Here is a 17885-nt window from a genome sequence, read left to right on the forward strand (position 1 = left end):
TTTAATTTACATCATTTAGTATCTTAATCCTTCATGTGGAGGGTTGTATTGTTTGTATTTTTTTAATCATCTCCTTTCCTCCAAGAGAATTGTACATATCTGCCCATGTTCTTGACTCCCGGAATTTATCTTGGATATATATCTAGGAGTAGAACTGCTGGGTCCTATAGTAACTCTGTATTTAATTTTTTGAGGAACTGCCAAAATGTTTTTCACATCCGCTGTACCACTTTACAGTCCCATCAGCAGTGTATTTCAGTTCCATGTTCTCTATATCCTTATCAACACTTGTTAACTGACTTTTTGATTATGGCCACTCTGGTGAGTATAAAGTGGTATCTCACTGTGGTTTTGGTTTGCATTCGCCTGATGGCTAATGATGTCAAGCATCTTTTTCATGGGCTTATTGGCCATCTGTGCATCTTCTTTTGGAGAAATGTCTATTCAGACTCTTTGCCCAACATTAAAATTGGGTTATTTATCTTTTTATTATTACTGAGTTATAAGATTATATATATACATCAGCTAGGAGTCCCTTATTAGATATATGCTTTGCAAATATTTTCTCCCGTTCTGTGGGTTGTGTTTTCACTTTCTTGATGAAGTCCAATTTGTGTTTTTTCTTTTTCTTTTGTTGCTTATGTTTTGGGTGTCATATCTAAGAATCCATTGCCAGTGTTTTCTTCTGGTAGTTTTATATTTTTAGCTCATTCATTTAGGTCTCTGGTCTATTTTGAGTTAATTTTTGTATGGGGCATGAGGTAAGGATCCAACTTCATTCTTTGAATTCTGGTGCTGGGGTCAGGGACAATGATGTACCTCTCTCTGAGTGACACCCCCACTTTAGGAGCTCAGTGCTTGGTAGGGAGGGACAGTAGTCCCAGGTCTCCTGACTTGCCTCTCCAGGAGCAGCCAGGGCCCCAGTATTCTTGGGGGGTGCTGTGCCCACAATAGAGCCTCCATCCCATGAGTAGGTAAGACTGGGCTAAACAAGGGAGCCCCCACCTCTCTGCTGTATTTGATGGGAACGTAGCCTCAGCAACAGGCATCTAGGGACAGGATGATAAATGCTGGCGTCCTTTCCCTCGCAGGAAGGTAACCCAGCCAGTGGGAGCTGCGGGGAGAGGGACCCTGTATCTAGGCTGCACCACTGTGGAGTGGAGTTTCCCTCTCGCTGAGCTGACTGAAGCAGGGAGGGAGGTATTTGGTTCAAATACCACAGACTCTCATGTTATTGACCTTCAGTGAATTTTCTTAAATGTTTCTTCATTTGCCTTCTTTTGACTAGGGTTTTGGACCACTTCCAGAGATTTAAATAATTTTTTGAAAATAATTTTTCCCAGTTTTGCTGTGGGGTGGGTACAGAGAGGTCCTCGCTGTCCTGCTGCTCTAGATTCTTTTTTGAGAACTCAAACCCAGTGAGACTCAGGGCAGTGGAAAACCAGAAAACTCAAATTCCGGTGCCCATATAATAACTCATTCGATAAATATTGATTAAGTATCACTTATGAAAATGGCTCAGAACTAAAAATGGATTGAGTTGACCATAACCAAAGCAGGGAGTTCTGATTTTGCAGACACACCATTACGCATACACTTTCTGGAATATCTACTATATGTGAGGTGGAAGAATAGAAGATAAAAAGCTAAACACATATTTTAGAAATTAGAGTTTCACAAAAAGAGAATTAATAAACCAAGGCAGCCTATATTAAATGCCCAGAGAATAATTGCTCCAGTTTTTCAGGGGCACAAGAAACTACCCAGCACCACAGTGGTCAGTCCTGGAGGAAGAATGAGCTCAGCCAGGTTTGGAGAAGAGTAGGATTCAGCCGTGTGTGTGTGTGTGTGTGTGTGTGTGTGTGTGTGTGTGTTGCCCAAAGAGAGATGAAGTTGAAGAAATGAGGTGGTGACCAGAATAGCAGGGGAGAGGAGGGCTTGGCTGTTAGACGGTGGAGTTTGGTCCCTAGCTTCGGGACTGCTGAGAACAGTAAGTTCTTTTTAGAGAAGAGTGACTGGAACAAAGAGGTATGTAAGAAAATGGCTTTGCCTGTAGTGTGTAGATGGAATGAAGGGGTGTGTGTGTGTATGTGCGCGTGCGCATTTGCACGCAGTAGGGAGCCTGGAGGCAGAGACTAGTTATTAGACAGTTGGAAAGAAATGACAGTCTGGATTAAGTGAAGGGGTGGGGGGATGGAATGGGAATAAATGTCTGGTGAATAGTAAGATATAATCATGACTTCAATAATGCCAAGCCATTTTTAAAAGAAACATGGCAGTTTCTATTTAAAAAAAAATAATCCTGGAATGCAATGTGATATGGTCTAATCTAGCGATTTAAGATACTAATGCCTATTTTAAAGATGGATTTCTCATGCAGTAACTATAGTTAAACGGATCTTTTTTATTTTTTTAACTTGCATGTATTTTTCCTGTTACTTCAAATTCCAGCTCTTCACAATTTGCTTACTTTGATCTCAAATTAACCTTTAGTATGTACGTGCAGAAGAGAACCCAGGGTTGCAACAACAGCAAAGACTGTGCACGGTTTTATGGATGAGTTTCCTCCCTTGCAAACAGCGATCCGCGTCGACATGGGAGGCACGTGGCCAACTCCAGCTTCTTTAGCAGGTGTAACGTGACCTTCAAAACTCCTCAGGGCAGGCAGCTCCCCAGTGGGGCTGCATCTCCCCTCAGACTCAGGTGGACAGGGTTTCCGGGGCTGCCCGGTTGACTACGGCTCGCGGTTCTGAGGCCAGAGTCGGCAAAAAGAATACAAAAACACGGGCAAAAAACAAACCACAAAACCTCATGCCTTCCCACAGTGGGCTGATGAGTGAAGTCGCAGAAAGAAGGTTCTGCTCTTGCCCTTTTAAAATTCCGGTGCAGCAGACACTCGCGCGGGCATAGACACACACACACACACACACACACACACACACACACACACGCACACACACACGGTCGGTCGGCTCTTCCCACTCCCGGCACCGCACCGGCGTCCCTCCCCAAGTCCTGATTCATGAACCGTGCCACCTTTGTCTCGTTTTAAACTGTGCAGACTATTTTAATCCTGCCACCCCCACCGCAGACTCCCGCCTCCCTCCATCCTCTGGGAAGCTCCGCTGTAAGGCGCTGGCTCGGTGGGAGCGCGCTTCTCCCCGTCGGCTCGGGTGGGCGAGATCCCGGGAAGCCCTCGGCGGGACCTCCGCCTGCGGGGCGCTGCCCGGACGCCGCTGCGGCGCGGGGCACACGCTTCGGTCCCTTTAAGGTGTCGCGCTCCCCGAAGTGCGGGCAGGGAGCCGCGAGCCGGCGCGGTCCCGAAGCCGGGGGGACGTCCTGCCGCCCTCCCCTCCCCTCCCCTCCCCCGCGGCCGAGTCTCTGGGGGCCTGCGGGTCCTCCGCCCACCGCGCGGGCTGGCCAGCGGCTGGGAAGCATGTCCTCCTCCTACGCCAAGAACGGGACCGCGGACGGGCCGCCCTCGCCCACCTCGCAGGTACCGCCCCCTCCCCCGCCTCCCCCTCCTCGGCCGCCCCACCGCGCCCCGCCTTCGTGCCGGGCTCTGGGCCCCCAGTCCCAGGAGCGGGCGGCCTCCCCCACCCTCCCTCTCCCGCTCCTCCTCCCGCTCCTCCTCCTCCTCCTCCTCCTCCTCCTCCTCCTCCTCCTCTTCCTCCTCCTCCTCACCTCGACTCGTCTCTGCGCTCCCGCTTCCGAGCCCGCAGCCTTCCCCAGCAGATGCCGGGGACTCGGACCCCGCACCCTGAGAGTCTTTGTTAATGGATGTGGTGGGTGCCCGCGGGCTGCTCCTCTCGGGCATCATTTCAGTTGTCCTGGATTAGAGTGGATGGGTGGGGGTGGGGGCTGGACTTGGGGGCCGCGGAGGAGACTTGGGTGCGGGCTCCGGGGGACCCCAGGGAGCTGGTTCGGAGGCGGACTGGAGCCGGGGGAGGTCGCTGCTCTCCACGGTGCGGTCCTCACCCGCTTCTCTCTGGCCCCCTGTATCGACTCCAGGTGGCCCGAGGCACCACGACCCGGAGGAGCAGGTTGAAAAGATCCGATGGCAGCACCACTTCGACCAGCTTCATCCTCAGACAGGTAGGAGGCGGGCGCGGCCCGGAGGCGGGGGCGCGGGCTGGGCAGGAGGCCAGAGCGCGGCGCGGGGGTCCGGGGGCCGAGCGCCTTCTTCCCGCTCCGCGGGCGCTCCCGCTGCGCCCTGCCCTCCCTGCCCCTGCCCGCCCTGCCCCTGCTCGCCCTGCCCCTGCTCTCGAAGTCTGCGGGTCCGGGTGTCTCTGCACCGCCCTGGAAAGTTAGTTTGTGCGTCTGGACGCAAGTCGGCGGGGACCTGGCTTAGCGCAGGGACATTGCACTGGAGACGGGTATATTCCTTGTGGCATCTTCAGTGCGTGGGGAAGTCTTGAAGTTGTATAACTGGACATTGAGTAAGCAAAGCCCGTAGGGCCGCCGGGCACCGGGTTTGATTGGGCCGAGAGTTGCGGGTCTCTTCTTTTTTGAATCCTCTTCTTTGTCGAGGTCTTGGGAGAGATCTCCAAGCTCTTCTAGTCGCAAGACAGACAATTAGAGCAGAAAGTTAGCGCTCACTTTCGGACTGCTTCCTTGGTTCTCTAGGTGAGGGAGATAGCTGGGTCTGTTCAAATCCAGATGAGCGAAGGCCGGCACTCAGCGCCTGGGGTATGGGCGGTGAGACATTGAGTGTTTGTTTCTTGTCTTTTTTGTTGTTGTTGTTTTGTGTGTTTGTTTCGTAGTGATTGTTTTTTCTGCGTGGCTCTCATGCGCGTTGTGTGTGCTAAAGATTGCAGGTTACCCTGAATGCTTAGGTTTAGGTGCCTTTTATCTTGACCCAGGCAGGATATTGGCCTTTAATTTTTGTACTGACATGTGGTGTAAATGAAACCACCTCTGCGTATCTGCTGGGTGCTAGGGAGAGCATTAAAAAAAAAAAAAAAAAAAAAAAAAAAAGAGTTACCTTGATCTCTTTTTGGAACAGATTTGTCAAGGTGTGTGTGTTAGGGGTGACCTGCGAGGACTTTGGTCATTGCACCAAGACGCTTGCTTTTATTCCAGCCTCCACTGTGGACTGCGGGAGTGACCTTGGCGAGTTCTTTTCCCTCCAGGCCACTCGGAGCTTTGTGTAATGTGCTTTTAACCTATGGCGGCAGCTTTGCTGTGTTTCTTGAGGGATTATCTCACCAGTTTGAACAGGTTATCCATGTTGGATGGGGCATTAGACTCAAAATTGGACTCAGACCTCTCCTAAAGGGACCATAAAGCATAATTAGATATTTATTATGTAGATATTCATCTTCTGCAGAGACAGATACTATTACTTCTCTTTAATTCAATGAGCACTAAGATGAGCATTATTAAATTAAATATATTTGGATTCTGAATTCATTCTAAAAATACAGTCTGTTCCCTTTGCTGTGCTTAGATTATTTACATATTTGATAAGACATTCTTCATCTTTAAACAAATTTTAGTTATGTTACTGAGATCTTGTTGTTGTTTACTTGATAGGTACTTATTTGTGGTAGTTTTATTGTTGCAAAATTCTTAGACATACTATCAGCATATTCCATGAACTGTTTGACTGAAGCGTTTGAGTTCATCTACACCATCACGTCACTAATGCTTTATTCTTCCAAGCACAAACAATATAGTCAATAGTCTTTCTAATGTCCTGTCCTCAATTTGCTCTAATACATGATTAAGTGAGATGATACATGTATAAGTTCTTGTTAAGAGTGCTGGTATGTGTTGACGTAAAAATATGAAAAGTGTTGCATGGTAAATAATTCTGGGAGTAATTTAAACCAGTGCAGATTTTTAGAATAAATATATTTCATAAATCTTTCTGAAACTGGGATTTGTTAGTTTAATAAAATGGTCTAATTTAAATATAGGAATTACTGTAGTTGTGATTATATCATATACACAACCTTCCTATTTATTTTTGCAAAAAAATACATAATTTTTGCAAGCATGTACAGTTCAGAAAGTATCCTACACCTGATCTCATTTAAGTGGCATAATACAGATATCTATAATGGCTGCAATAAAAATAACCGAGAGAATTTTTATTTCTTTGAGAAGGTATGAAAAATGATTGCAAATGAAATGTAACAGTGTGTTATTTGAAATAAAATTGAACAGTTTTCACCCCAATGCTAAAATAATTTTTTAAGCACAACAGCTCTTTATGTTACTAGAGTCTCATTATTTGTTGGACGACCAATGATTTATTATTTTTGAATTCTTGATACATTGGAGTGCTGGTGATATTTCCAAGTCTATATGATGCTTTTGCACGTGAAGAAGATAATTGCAATATCAATAAAATAGTGCTGCTCATTTCTCTGTCATATTATTTACAAATATATGGAAAGGAAGCTTTCGCTAAAAAAAAAAAAAATTGATGTGTCAAATCAGATGGGTAAGACTGGACAGAGAACAGTTGGCAGACTCACTTAATAAAACAATGTTTATTCTTAAAGCTGGTAAATATGTTAGTGTTTTGTGTGTATATGTGCACAAATCCATGTGCACACACCTACATATGCACACATGTGAGCTGGCCTGAAAGGAAGCAGAGTGAGAAAGAGAGCATGCCGCCACTCTGAGAACTGCCCAAAATCCCTCACCACCCTTGACCTTTGTTTCTCCGTTTACTAGATTGCTGGCTTCTACAGTTTAGGAGGGATGGGTGTTCTGGAATGGATCCCGGGAGCAACTAAGTGGTTTCTTTGAGGAAAGGTGAGAACATTAAGTATTTTGCCAGTGAAAGGAGAGAGTGCTCGGGGTGATCCAGGAATGATCTTCAAACTGAACACGAAGGCATTCTTTGGAAATGTGATGGACTGCTTTTGGTCTTCATTGAAGATGAAACTTAAGAACTGGCTACAATTAAAAAGGAATGAGGTTTTAGTCCAGCTCGAGTGGCTCATTTGGTTGCATGTCATCCTATGCACCAGAAGGTTTCTAGTTCTATTCCTGGTCAGGGCACGTACCTGGGTTGTGGTTGGATCACCTGTTGGGGCGTGTATGGAAGGCAACGGATCAATGTTTCTCACGTCAATGTTTCTCTCTCTCTCTCTCTCTCTCTCTCTGTCTCCACCCCCTTCCTCTTTCTAAGCATATCCTTAGGTGGGGATTTAAAGAAAAGAAAGGAATGCGGTTTTACAGCAAAACTTTCCTAAGAGTATTGCTATCATTGGAATGGCTTTCCAAGTGAGGCTGTAGAATTTTCTCCCAGGAGATTACTTCTGACAGGCTGAATGGATTATTTATTCATGTTTTACATTTTTAGGAAACACTCATTAAACATTTGCTATGTGCTCAGCAGTTTGCTAGATACTGTGAAAGAAGAATGAAAAAGATGAATGGGACATAGCCCCCGTACCCAAAGGATCTTATAGAGTAGTATGGAGACTACTTATAGTAGTAGTATAGCATAGTATGGGTGTATAGAAAGGAAATACTTAGGTAGAGCGTAGTGTGCAGCAATATAGCAAGGAATAAGAGCATGGGCAAAATGCCCATGTGCGCTGAGCATTGAAATACCCATGGGTGTCCCTGCACATACAGTTAGTATGGTGCAGGTTTCTCTCCCTTGGGTTACTCCCAACTTTCTCCCCATTGGGGTTTGAAGAGAAAATCTGACCAGGGTGGGATTGGTAGGTTGAACTCTCCTTGTAAAATCTGCCCTTATGAGGATTGCAGAGTCTTAGAAGGCCTGGCCCCCAAGCCTCATCTTGAGTCCTCATCTCTTAGTTCTGAACTCAGATCTTTAACATATCACCCTCTCTCCTGCCACAGGTCCTTTGCACATGAGGAGAGCCCTCTCTATGGAATGCTCTTGCTCTCCCTGCTGCCTACTTAATTTTTAATCTTCTTCGAGATCTAACTTTAGTCATCACTTCTTTTTCTAACCCCTTTGATGAGGTCAGTTCCTTAACCATGCACCTCATCCCAGAGTACATTATGCCACTTCTCACCGCTATTATTATTCAACATGTAATTACATTTCTCTGTTCATGTCTTTCTCCCCATCCAGATAATGAGTTCCACCAGGGCAGGGACATGTCTGCATTTGGTCTCCTTTGCATCCTCAGCATTTAGCTTAGTATATGCTCAATAAAGACGTGTTCATTTGAATGAATGAAGAAACGGTTGGATACAGGACTAGCTTGATACATTTTAGGCATGGAGTTCTGCTTCCACATTTAACTTTTTGTTTAATGGGGAGAAATTGCTTCCTAACAGACCTTGATAAAATGTAGTGGTTTAAAGCAACCACACTTTAAAAAAATATTTTTCTGTGGGCTGACCAGACCGTTCTGCTTTCTGTGATGTTATCTGGGCACTGGCATGACTGAAGGGTCTAAAATAGCTCACCTGGTTGTGCAGTGGGTGCTAGCTGCTGGCTGAGAACTAACCTAGTGCTTTTGGCAGGAGGCTCAATTTTCCTCTACCCAGCCTCTCCGTGTGGTTGCTTGAGCTTCCATGGTGGCTGGGTTCCTAGAAGGAGCATCCCCAGCAGGAAAGGCTGAAGTTGCAGATTTGGTGAGACCTAGTATCAAAGGCTCTCTGACAGTACTTCCATTCCAACCTCTTAAGTCAAAACAGACCAAAGGGCCAGCCTCGTTTCACAGGGAGGGTAAGTAGACTCTATATTTTGCTGGTGCAGCAAGGTCGCCTTACGAAAGAGCATTTAGAACAGAAGATATTGTTGTAGACATCTTTGGAGCCATCTATCTTAGAGCAAGGAACTTTTATTTTTTTAGGTATGCTAATCAAATGCTCATTACAATAATTCAATGAACCCACACTGTATTCAGAGGTCTAAAACATATTGAGATACTAAGTTGATACTATAATAAAACACGTCGGCAAAAAGATTCTTTGGGTTATAATTTGAGCACTGATTATAGAAACCTTTTTTTGATGAAATGCAAGTTTTCTCCAATGAAATGCAAATTCATCAACAGACGGTATATATACTTTGTGCATAGCTCTAAGAATAATCATATGCCTAGAGGCATATATATGCACAAAATTTATTTATAAACTTAGATTCACAGAATTTTAGAACAGGAGGAGATTGCAGAGGGAAAGTGCTTCAATTCCCTGTTTTCAGGTAAATAAAACAGAGACCAAGGGACATAAAGGCCTTACCAAAGTCACACTAGTTGACAGCAAGGTACAGTCTCAGATTCTACAGTTTTTCCACCACAACCTCTTTGTCCCTGAAGAATCAAAACAGACATATAAGCACACATAGATGTGGACACATGAAAGGCTATATGGAGCTTATTCCTCTTAGGTCCTAGAGATATTCTTAGTTTATGTGGTTATTGTGAAGAACAAAGCAATAATGGGATAATATGGAGACTGTATTCTCCCCCCTCACACCCCCCATTTTATCATGAGATGAAATTTTTGTTTTCATTGTTTAAGGTTACACAGAGGGTTTTTGTTGTTGTTGTTGTTGTGTGTTTGGTTTTATTTATTTATTTATTAGTCACTGTATACCCAGAGTTCAACCAAGAAATAAAGCTATATGAGTTTTTACAACTGAGGGACTTGAATGTAGAGATATGGTTAAACAGGTGCTGAGAGAGATTAGAAGCTAAACCTAGACGTTAGCAATAACAGGAAGCCACTATCACCTCTGGGCTAGAAGAACAATGAGAGGAAATTGTTACTGGAGCCCAGGGGCCAGAAACACCTGGAAGGTGCTGGAACCACTGGGGTACTGTTCAGTAGGAGCAAGAGAGAAGATGGTATCACCTCACACTGTCAGAATGGCTTTTATAAAAAAGACAAGAAATAACAAGTGTAATGAAGATGTGGAGAAAAGATGTGGGAACCCTTGTGCACTGTTGGTGGGAATGGAAATTAGTGTAGTCATTGTGGAAAACAGTATGGAGGTGACTCAAGAAATTAAAAGTAGAATTACCACATGATCCAGAAATTCCACTACTTGGTATTTATCCTACAAAAACAAAAACATTAACTGAAAAGATACCCTCCTGTTCATTGCAGCATTATTTACAATAGCCAAGATAAGGAAACAACCAAAGTGTCCATGGATGGATGAATGGATAAAGAAATTGTGCTATAGCCCAGCTGGCATGGCTCAGTGGTTGAACGTCAACCTATGAACAAGGAAGTCACAGTTCCATTCCTGGTCAGGGCACATGTCCAGGTTATGGGCTCGATCCCAGTAGAGGCAGAGCAGGAGTTAGCCGATCGATGATTTTCTCTCATTATGCATGTTTGTATCTCTCTCTCCCTCTCCCTTCCTTTCTGAAATCAATAAATATATTTAAAAAAAGAAGTTGTGGTGTATATATTATGCTATATTATTAAGCCATAAAAAGAGGGAAATCTTACTATTTGCAACAATATAGATGGACCTTGAGAGCATTATGCTAAGTGAAATAAGTTAGACAGAGAAAGACAAATACTGTATGATCTCATCTTTATGTGGAATCTAAAAATAAAAACCCAAACAACCCCTCCCACAAACCCCAACCTCATAGATACAGAGATCTGATTGGTGGTTACCAAAGGTGGGGCTGGGTGAAATGGGCAAAGTAGGTCAAAAGGTACAAACTTCAGCTAATTATCCTATATAATAAAACCCTAATATGCAAATTGACCAAATGGCAAATGACTGGTTGCAATGACTCACACTGACCACCAGGGGACAGATGCTCAACGCAGGAGTTGCCCTCTGGTGGTCTGCGCTCCCACAGGGAGAACACCGCTCAGCCAGAAGCCAGGCTCACAGCTGGCAAGCACAGCGGTGGTGGCAGGAGCCTCCTCTGCCTCCGTAGCAGCACTAAGGACCCCTCGAAGGATGTCCAGCAGGTGGACATTCCCCGAGGGGTCCCGGACTGCGAGAGGGCGCAGGCCTGGATGAGCCTACCCCACCTCCCCAGTGCATGAATGTCATGCACTGGGCCTCTAGTAAAATAAATAAGACCTGGGGATGTAATATACAGCGTGGTGACGATAGTTAATAAGTAATATTGTCTTGAATATTTGGAAGTTGATAAGAGAGTCGATCTTAAAACTTTTCATCACAAGAAAAAAATTATAACTATCTGTGAATGGTGATGGATGTTAACTAGATTTGTGGTGATCATTTTGCAATATGTGCGAATACCAAATCATTATGCTGTACACCTGAAACTAATTTTATTTGTCAATTATATCCCAATTAAAAAAGAACAACACAGAGGAGATGCAGCGTCTGCCAAAGAAGCCACTTGAGGTGGAGAGAATGGGGGGAAATACTCTGGCTTCTTCTTTTTTTCCACTCCCAACTCACACCCTCCTTCCCCCAGCTCCCTGGGGTGCCTCCCGTTGGCTGAGACCTGCTGGGAGCCAGCTAACACAGGAGCCTGGGGAACAGTCTGAAGACCTTTCAGACAGGAAAGAAAGCACACAGGGGAAGGGCAGGAGTAAATCTGAGGGAAGCAGCCAGTGCTGGCACAGCCATTATTATTTTAGTTGCATGGATGAACAACCATGGAGCATTTTTTCACCAGCAAAATGGGAAGTTTTTATTTGCTCTGTAAGTAGAACTTCCTTGCTCAATGGTATGATCCAGTTACAAGGAACCTTAAGGAAAGCTTATACCTGTTTCCTTTGTGAATTTTCTCTGGAATGCAACTTCCCAAATGCATCTTACTTCTCCTGACAATTTTGGCTCTTGGGCTTGAGTCAATGGAACTGAATTGACGATGCTCCCGAGTGACAGATCTAATTATTGGGCAGCTAATCAGTGAACCAGACATTTTTCTTTTCTTCAAGTCTCTGTTTTTGGGCACACCGAGTTCCCTACATATCATTGTTGTAGAAGAAAGAACTACTTAGCCTTCAGTTTAGGATGGCCATATTTTATGGAAACTCAGATAAATTCTGATTCACATCTTGCTAGGATGCTGTGTGGAAACATAAGAAAATGACGTTGGCTTTGCCATGGCCCTCTCCCCTTAATTACTCCAGGTGCCATGCGGGCAGTGTTAGCAAGGAGCACAGACTGCTCGTATCAAGGGGAGAAGCAGAGGTGTAATTGGGAGAATGTCCTAGTACTTCAGTCAAACCACGTGGAGCAGTGCGTTGTGAAAACGGTTCTCTCCAATCCTGGCGATTCTCCCAACACAATGGGTGAGCCGGGCCCAGCAACTCTAGGTCTGACCCATCTTCTCTGGCTGAGGTCTTGGCATTGTCCAAGCTCATCATCTTCCTCTGAGTTTGGCCCGTTCTTGGTCTCATTTCTGCAGCTCAGACTCGGAAGAAAGCATAAACCCCGATCAGAGCAAGCGGGCAATGCACGTTCCCCAGGTCCACTGAGGACTGCGGGAACATGCGCAGACACGGGTGGAGTGGGCATGAGGCCCTATTGGGCTCTGTAGCGCTCAGCGTGTGGCCTCTGCATGTTTTCTAAGCAACGTTGTAGACAGGTGCTTCCTAGGACCACAAGCAGTGTCGTCCTCTGCTCGCTCCCCCTCTGCTGAGCCTCCTTCCCAAGGACTGTGCTTGCTCAGAATGGGTTTCTGGCCTCAGAAGCAGTTCTCTGACCCTGAGCAGGGTGGGCCCAGGGCAGACAGAGCCGCTGGGTGCTTTTGACTTCCTTTGAGCCCAGGTGTTGACTAATATTCCCTTTGTGGGTTGTGCAGAGCACTTCCTTAACCATCCGCAATCACACACACTCTGTAGAGTACCTCTCGAGGTTAGAAATCGTCAAATTGATTAGTGTCTAGAGGAGCCTTGTTATCTCCAAGGCGGCCCCGTAAGCAGCCAGTATTGTCCTGCGTTCACACAGTTACATGTCCTGGTACTTCATGAGCCAGGAAAATATTGAGGTTGAACTCAGCACTCTTGCTCTGGAGAGAAGCTAAGTTATAGACTACAGAGTGAAACATCGGGATTTTTATAGGGAGTTAACCATGTGAACGGGGCCTGGGAGAGGGGGTAGGATTAGAACTAGAAGCCTGGATTAATGAAAAGGCTAAATTTTAGATTCAGTTTTGAGGGAATACTTTTATTGCTTTCAGGTGACAGTAATGATAAGCTGTGTGCTATGACAGACCGTTTTCGGAAATAGAAAAGGCTGATGTGTGCTCAACCTGGCCTGGATATGGGCCGAGCTTGAAGGTGGTTCTCACTTTAACCAGAGTAAACCTGCCCCTCTGCAGACTTGCCTGTCGTCTTTAACGTGTTCTTTCTTATAGAAATGGAGTGGAGAAGGTAATCACTTGTGCTTCAGGCACTGAACACATTGCGAGGGAGGGGCTGTTGAACTTATGCTACTTTACTGGAGCTTTCGATCATTTCACTGCCATCATTGGGATGACAGACCATTGCTATTTTATTTCTCACTTTATGTTCTTTTCCTGTTGCTGGAGTGCCTTTGTCCAGGGTTGCAATTCAATTACTGTAGCAGTAGTCTATGTTTTGAGAGGAAATATTTTGTAAACATAACTTGAAAAGAATCTGCATTTTTCTTGGTTATCAGATTCACCAGAAATGATAAACTTTTGCAGTATTCACTGCAAAATAATAATATCATATTATTTTTAAATTAGGGAAAAAATTTTGGAATGCACAATAATTTATGTAGGTGAATTTATCAGACTCTCCTACTTTCTTCTCGAACGGCCTAGTGCCAGTGTTAACAACTCAAGTGCTGATTATATTTCCAAATGAAAGAGATGGGTAAAATGATCACTGTTAAGGTTAGAGTGCTCAGTAGGCATGACTTTCTTATTTGGCTCATTGTGTGTGTGTGTGTGTGTGTGTGTGTGTGTGGGTGTATGTGTGTGTGTGTGTGTGTGTGTGTGTGTATGTTTAAGTAACAGAAAGGGTGAAGTCATTCTTTTAGGTATTCAGAGACTATATTTTGTTACCACCATAACCTAATTTTACAATACTTTCATCACCCCCAGAGAAACCTTTCACCCATTAGCACTCGTTTTCCATCCTCCCCAACCCCAGCCCTAGCCACCTTAATGGACTTCTGGGTCGATAGATGCACCTATTCTGGACATTTCAGGTAACTAGAATCGTACAATAATATATGATCTTTTGTGACTGGCTTCAGATTTTTTCATTAACATATTCTCTATGCCAGATGAGGGTTCCCAGTTGTAGCCCCTAGTCCAGCCGTGGGCAAACTATGGCCCACGGGCCGGATCCGGCCCATTTGAAATGAATAAAACTAAAAAAAAAAGACCGTACCCTTTTATGTAATGATGTTTACTTTGAATTTATATTAGTTCACACAAACACTCCATCCATGCTTTTGTTCCGGCCCTCCGGTCCAGTTTAAGAACCCATTGTGGCCCTCGAGTCAAAAAGTTTGCCCACCCCTGCCTAGTCCAAATGTGCCGATGTTGCCCTGTGTATGGAGAGGGACTTGCATTAAGCCTGTGTCCCAGATGTTTTGCAAATGGTAGTGTGGAATGGGGGTGGATCATATTTATCTTTATTTTGGAGCTGCAGTCTTTTATCATTTTTAGCTGCATTTTTTAACCTGCATGGAAATCAAGCCCCTGGTGTTGTCCTCCTTGTCCTCAGGATTGAACACAACGGAGTGGCTCTCATCTCTAGAAGAGGGTTTATATCATGGGATGAGAGCAACAGGATTAAAGAAAACTGTCAGAGCAATATAAGTGGTTATGCCATAATTTTCAATAATTTTTAGTAATAGAAATGTCTTGGGTACTTATATTTCAAAATATTTCTTTTATTTTCATCCAGATGTTCATAATAACTCAGCTTTGGTAATTATAATATTTCTTCCCTGAGAGATACAGTTAGGAAGAAAGCAGAGTGCTTGAGTCCTCAGCTAAGTACAATATTTATGGGAATTATTGGGCACATAGAACGGTACTCTCTATGTGGCAGGTGCTGCTCAATTATATTTGAGCACTTCCCTGAGGGACAGAAGTCAATTATCAACACAGTCGTGTGGGAGAGAAATAGGTCAGCTGCAAACATTCTCTGCTAATTTCAGAAAGCTTGAGGGGTGATTTAGTTTGGGGGATTTTTTTTTTAATTCTTTTGGTCTCCATGTTGTAGAGAGAACCTGTGGTAGCAAAGGTACAGTTTCTCATTTGGTATTGGTTGTTATACTAATTTACTTTAATATCACGTAAATATTTCCTTTGATCTGTAAAATGGAAATGAAACCAAATAATACCTTTTTTAAAACTATGTCAAATATACATTGTAAGAGTAATAATGTATATTGTAGGTATTGTTAGTATTTTATTGCTATTTCTACATGAATAGTGATGCTGAGGGTTTAAATCAACCCGATTAAGTGCAAATTTCATCTTTCTAAGTATTTTGTTTAATACTTCTACATACAGAGTTAATTGTAAGAAAAAGGAAGGACAATGGTGTTTTTAAAAATTATGCTCTTTTAAATTGTAAAGTACACATAATTTAAATGTTACCATTTTAATCATTTTAAGTGTATAATTCAGTGACAGTAAGTACATTAACTGATGTCATCTTTTAAATGAGTGTGGCAGGTTATTTAAAAAGTACAAGCAGACAAATCTTAAGTATATCTGACATTACAAATACCCTAAAAACACCTACCATCATCCAGGCCTCCTACCACAGCTGTGGCCTTGTTTAAAGCAACAAAAACCACAGAAAACAGACCTTGGCGTGTTCACCAAGCCGTGGGGCCCCAGGGTGAGAAGAACCAGGAAGCACTGTGGAAGCTGACCAGACCCTCAGGGGGGGCATGGGAATGTGGGGCTGGGACAGGACCTGCACGGAGTGGTGTCCTGCCCCAGAACACTTGCTTCCACACCCCTGAACGCTTTTCTTCTTCCTCCAGCGTCTGAAATCTGAACAGTTGCAAGATGATTTGGGTTACTGAGCAGCCTATTTTTAAAATGTGAATGTTCCCAGGAGTCTTAAGGGGCTCTAGTCATTCATACATTATTGAAATTTGACTCTGTTCACAGATAGCCTCATCTTACCATCTTATAAAAGCCCACCACCACAACGCAGACCGGCTCGCCCACAAAGACCCCAGTGTCCCTGAGGCAAGTTGTCCTTCACACAGTGTCCTCCCCTCACTTTCCTATCAGAAAGCGTGTCCCCTCGGCCCCTGAGTTCCTCCCTCCACCTTCACTCATGCCATTCATTCCCTTTGAAGAGGTCTCACCATTTCCATATGATGACAACCTTTCCTCTGTCAAACCCCTCTAGAACCTTCTCCTCCATGAAGCTCTGTAATATGGTGCTGGATCGCCTTCTCTGGCGCTGCCTGAGGGCCCACTCTTACTGTTCACCTATTAAATTCTCCTTTGTGTAACCTGGAGGTCCCCATGACTCAGTAGCCGGTGGGTCTGCATGGACATTGTCCCTAACGTATCATGTAAACAAGGGGAAGGAGGAGCAGGAGAAGTTGCAAGGTATCAACATTAAAAATCCACATTTGCTTGTTCACCTTTCCTACCTGTAGTCCTAGGATCTCAACATCTTGCTGCACCGCTCTGTGAGTCCGGGGGGTGCACCTATATTACTTTGCCCCTCATTGGTTTCTGCTGCCACAAGCCTTTGGAGAAGGCTGCTCCCTCCCTAGTTGCTCTGCCTTTGTGAGAACACTGCCTCCTTCTAAGACGCTGTTTCTCAGTCAAAACCTGGGAGGTGGCAAACAGCACCATATTCTTCGGCTTCTTTGTTCAAGCTCTATTCCAGACTTTCTCAACTGCAAGTCACATTCTGTCCCCTGAACCCTCGAGTGGCACTTCCTGGGCCCTGCATCTTGCAGATTCCCTTGCAAAGCCAGCTTCTGTGCTATCACCTGCCTCTCTCTTTGTAGGGTTGCACTGGGGAACAGCCATCATTTATCCTCTGCCCCCACACAAGGCTGCCCCCACATAAAGCAGCAACTTTAATACATGTTGACCTTCACAAATTGATGCGGACACACTTTGAATTCCTTTAGCCTCAGCTGGAACATACTCCTAATGGCTTATGCATTATTTTTATTTTTGCTTTATGAATTTGTGGTGGGATCTGTGGTATAGATGAAGTCAGAGGAAAAGGAAAGGTAATGTTGGGGGCTGAAGCACTTTGGGAGTTAGTGCAGGCCTGGGTAGGGTATCAGGATGGAGACCTTAGGACAGGTGAAAGGTACTGGATCCCTGGGGAGAAAAGACAGTGGCTGGTGGGAGATGGTTTCAAAAAAGGTGAATGAGGATCAAACTTGGTCTATTTCAGTCTTTATTCTGGAACTGTATTTGTTGGGAATCTTTCAGTTGCAAATAAACAAACTCAACAACCAATTGGTTAAGACAAAGTACCAATTATTGGCTCATGCAGGTGAAAAGTTCCGGAGCAGGTCTGGGCGACTTCAGATGTGGCTTGTTCCATAAGTTCTTGACTCCATCAAGGCTTCTGCTCTCTTTCTCTGCAATTCTCTCAACATGGCACGCTCTTCTGTGCTCAGTTCTGTGTGCTGGCTTAGGCCTCAGTTTAGCACCTGTCATGGTGGCAGCAATGGCCTCCGTGGTTCAGGATCTCCCATTCATCTATTGTCCTCCAGCCAGGGGACTGCTTGAAGCCAGAGGTGGCTACTTCCAGAGAGGAGATTGGGGTCAGCCCTGTCATGGCTGAGGATGGGGAAGACCAGTTCTCTAAGGGAATTTTGGGAGCCAGTGGTAGAAGGGGAGGGATTTGGGTGCTGTAGTAGCAATTAGCCAGAAGGACCCTCATGGGGAGCCAGGCAAGATAGTGGGAATCGCTTCCTTTCCTTGCTCTTCCTTCCTCGTGTAGCACGTTTCAGCCCATTCATAGGTTCAGTAGGAATGTTCAAGATATTG

At 44.7% G+C, this 17885-nt stretch overlaps 1 protein-coding gene across 4 annotated transcripts in view; it reads left to right on the plus strand.

Moving 5' to 3' along the window:
• The first annotated feature begins 1982 nt into the window (after positions 1-1982).
• The window catches only part of CACNB4 (calcium voltage-gated channel auxiliary subunit beta 4), a 231839-nt gene continuing 215936 nt past the window's right edge, over positions 1983-17885 (plus strand). Inside the window, exons 1-2 of one of the 4 annotated variants that reach the window (XM_081095537.1) lie at positions 1983-3496; positions 4012-4095. In XM_081095537.1, coding sequence (XP_080951663.1) covers positions 3437-3496; positions 4012-4095 — 144 coding nt within the window. In that variant the 5' untranslated portion in view covers positions 1983-3436. Of the gene's footprint in view, positions 3497-3554; positions 3786-4011; positions 4096-4166; positions 4440-17885 lie in introns of those variants that run through there. The other 3 variants (XM_081095538.1, XM_081095543.1, XM_081095544.1) reach the window with 3 other exon arrangements.

Source organism: Myotis nattereri (genome assembly GCF_964212035.1).
Source record: "Myotis nattereri genome assembly, chromosome: 7".
In the NCBI taxonomy this organism is placed as follows: Eukaryota; Metazoa; Chordata; class Mammalia; order Chiroptera; family Vespertilionidae; genus Myotis; species Myotis nattereri.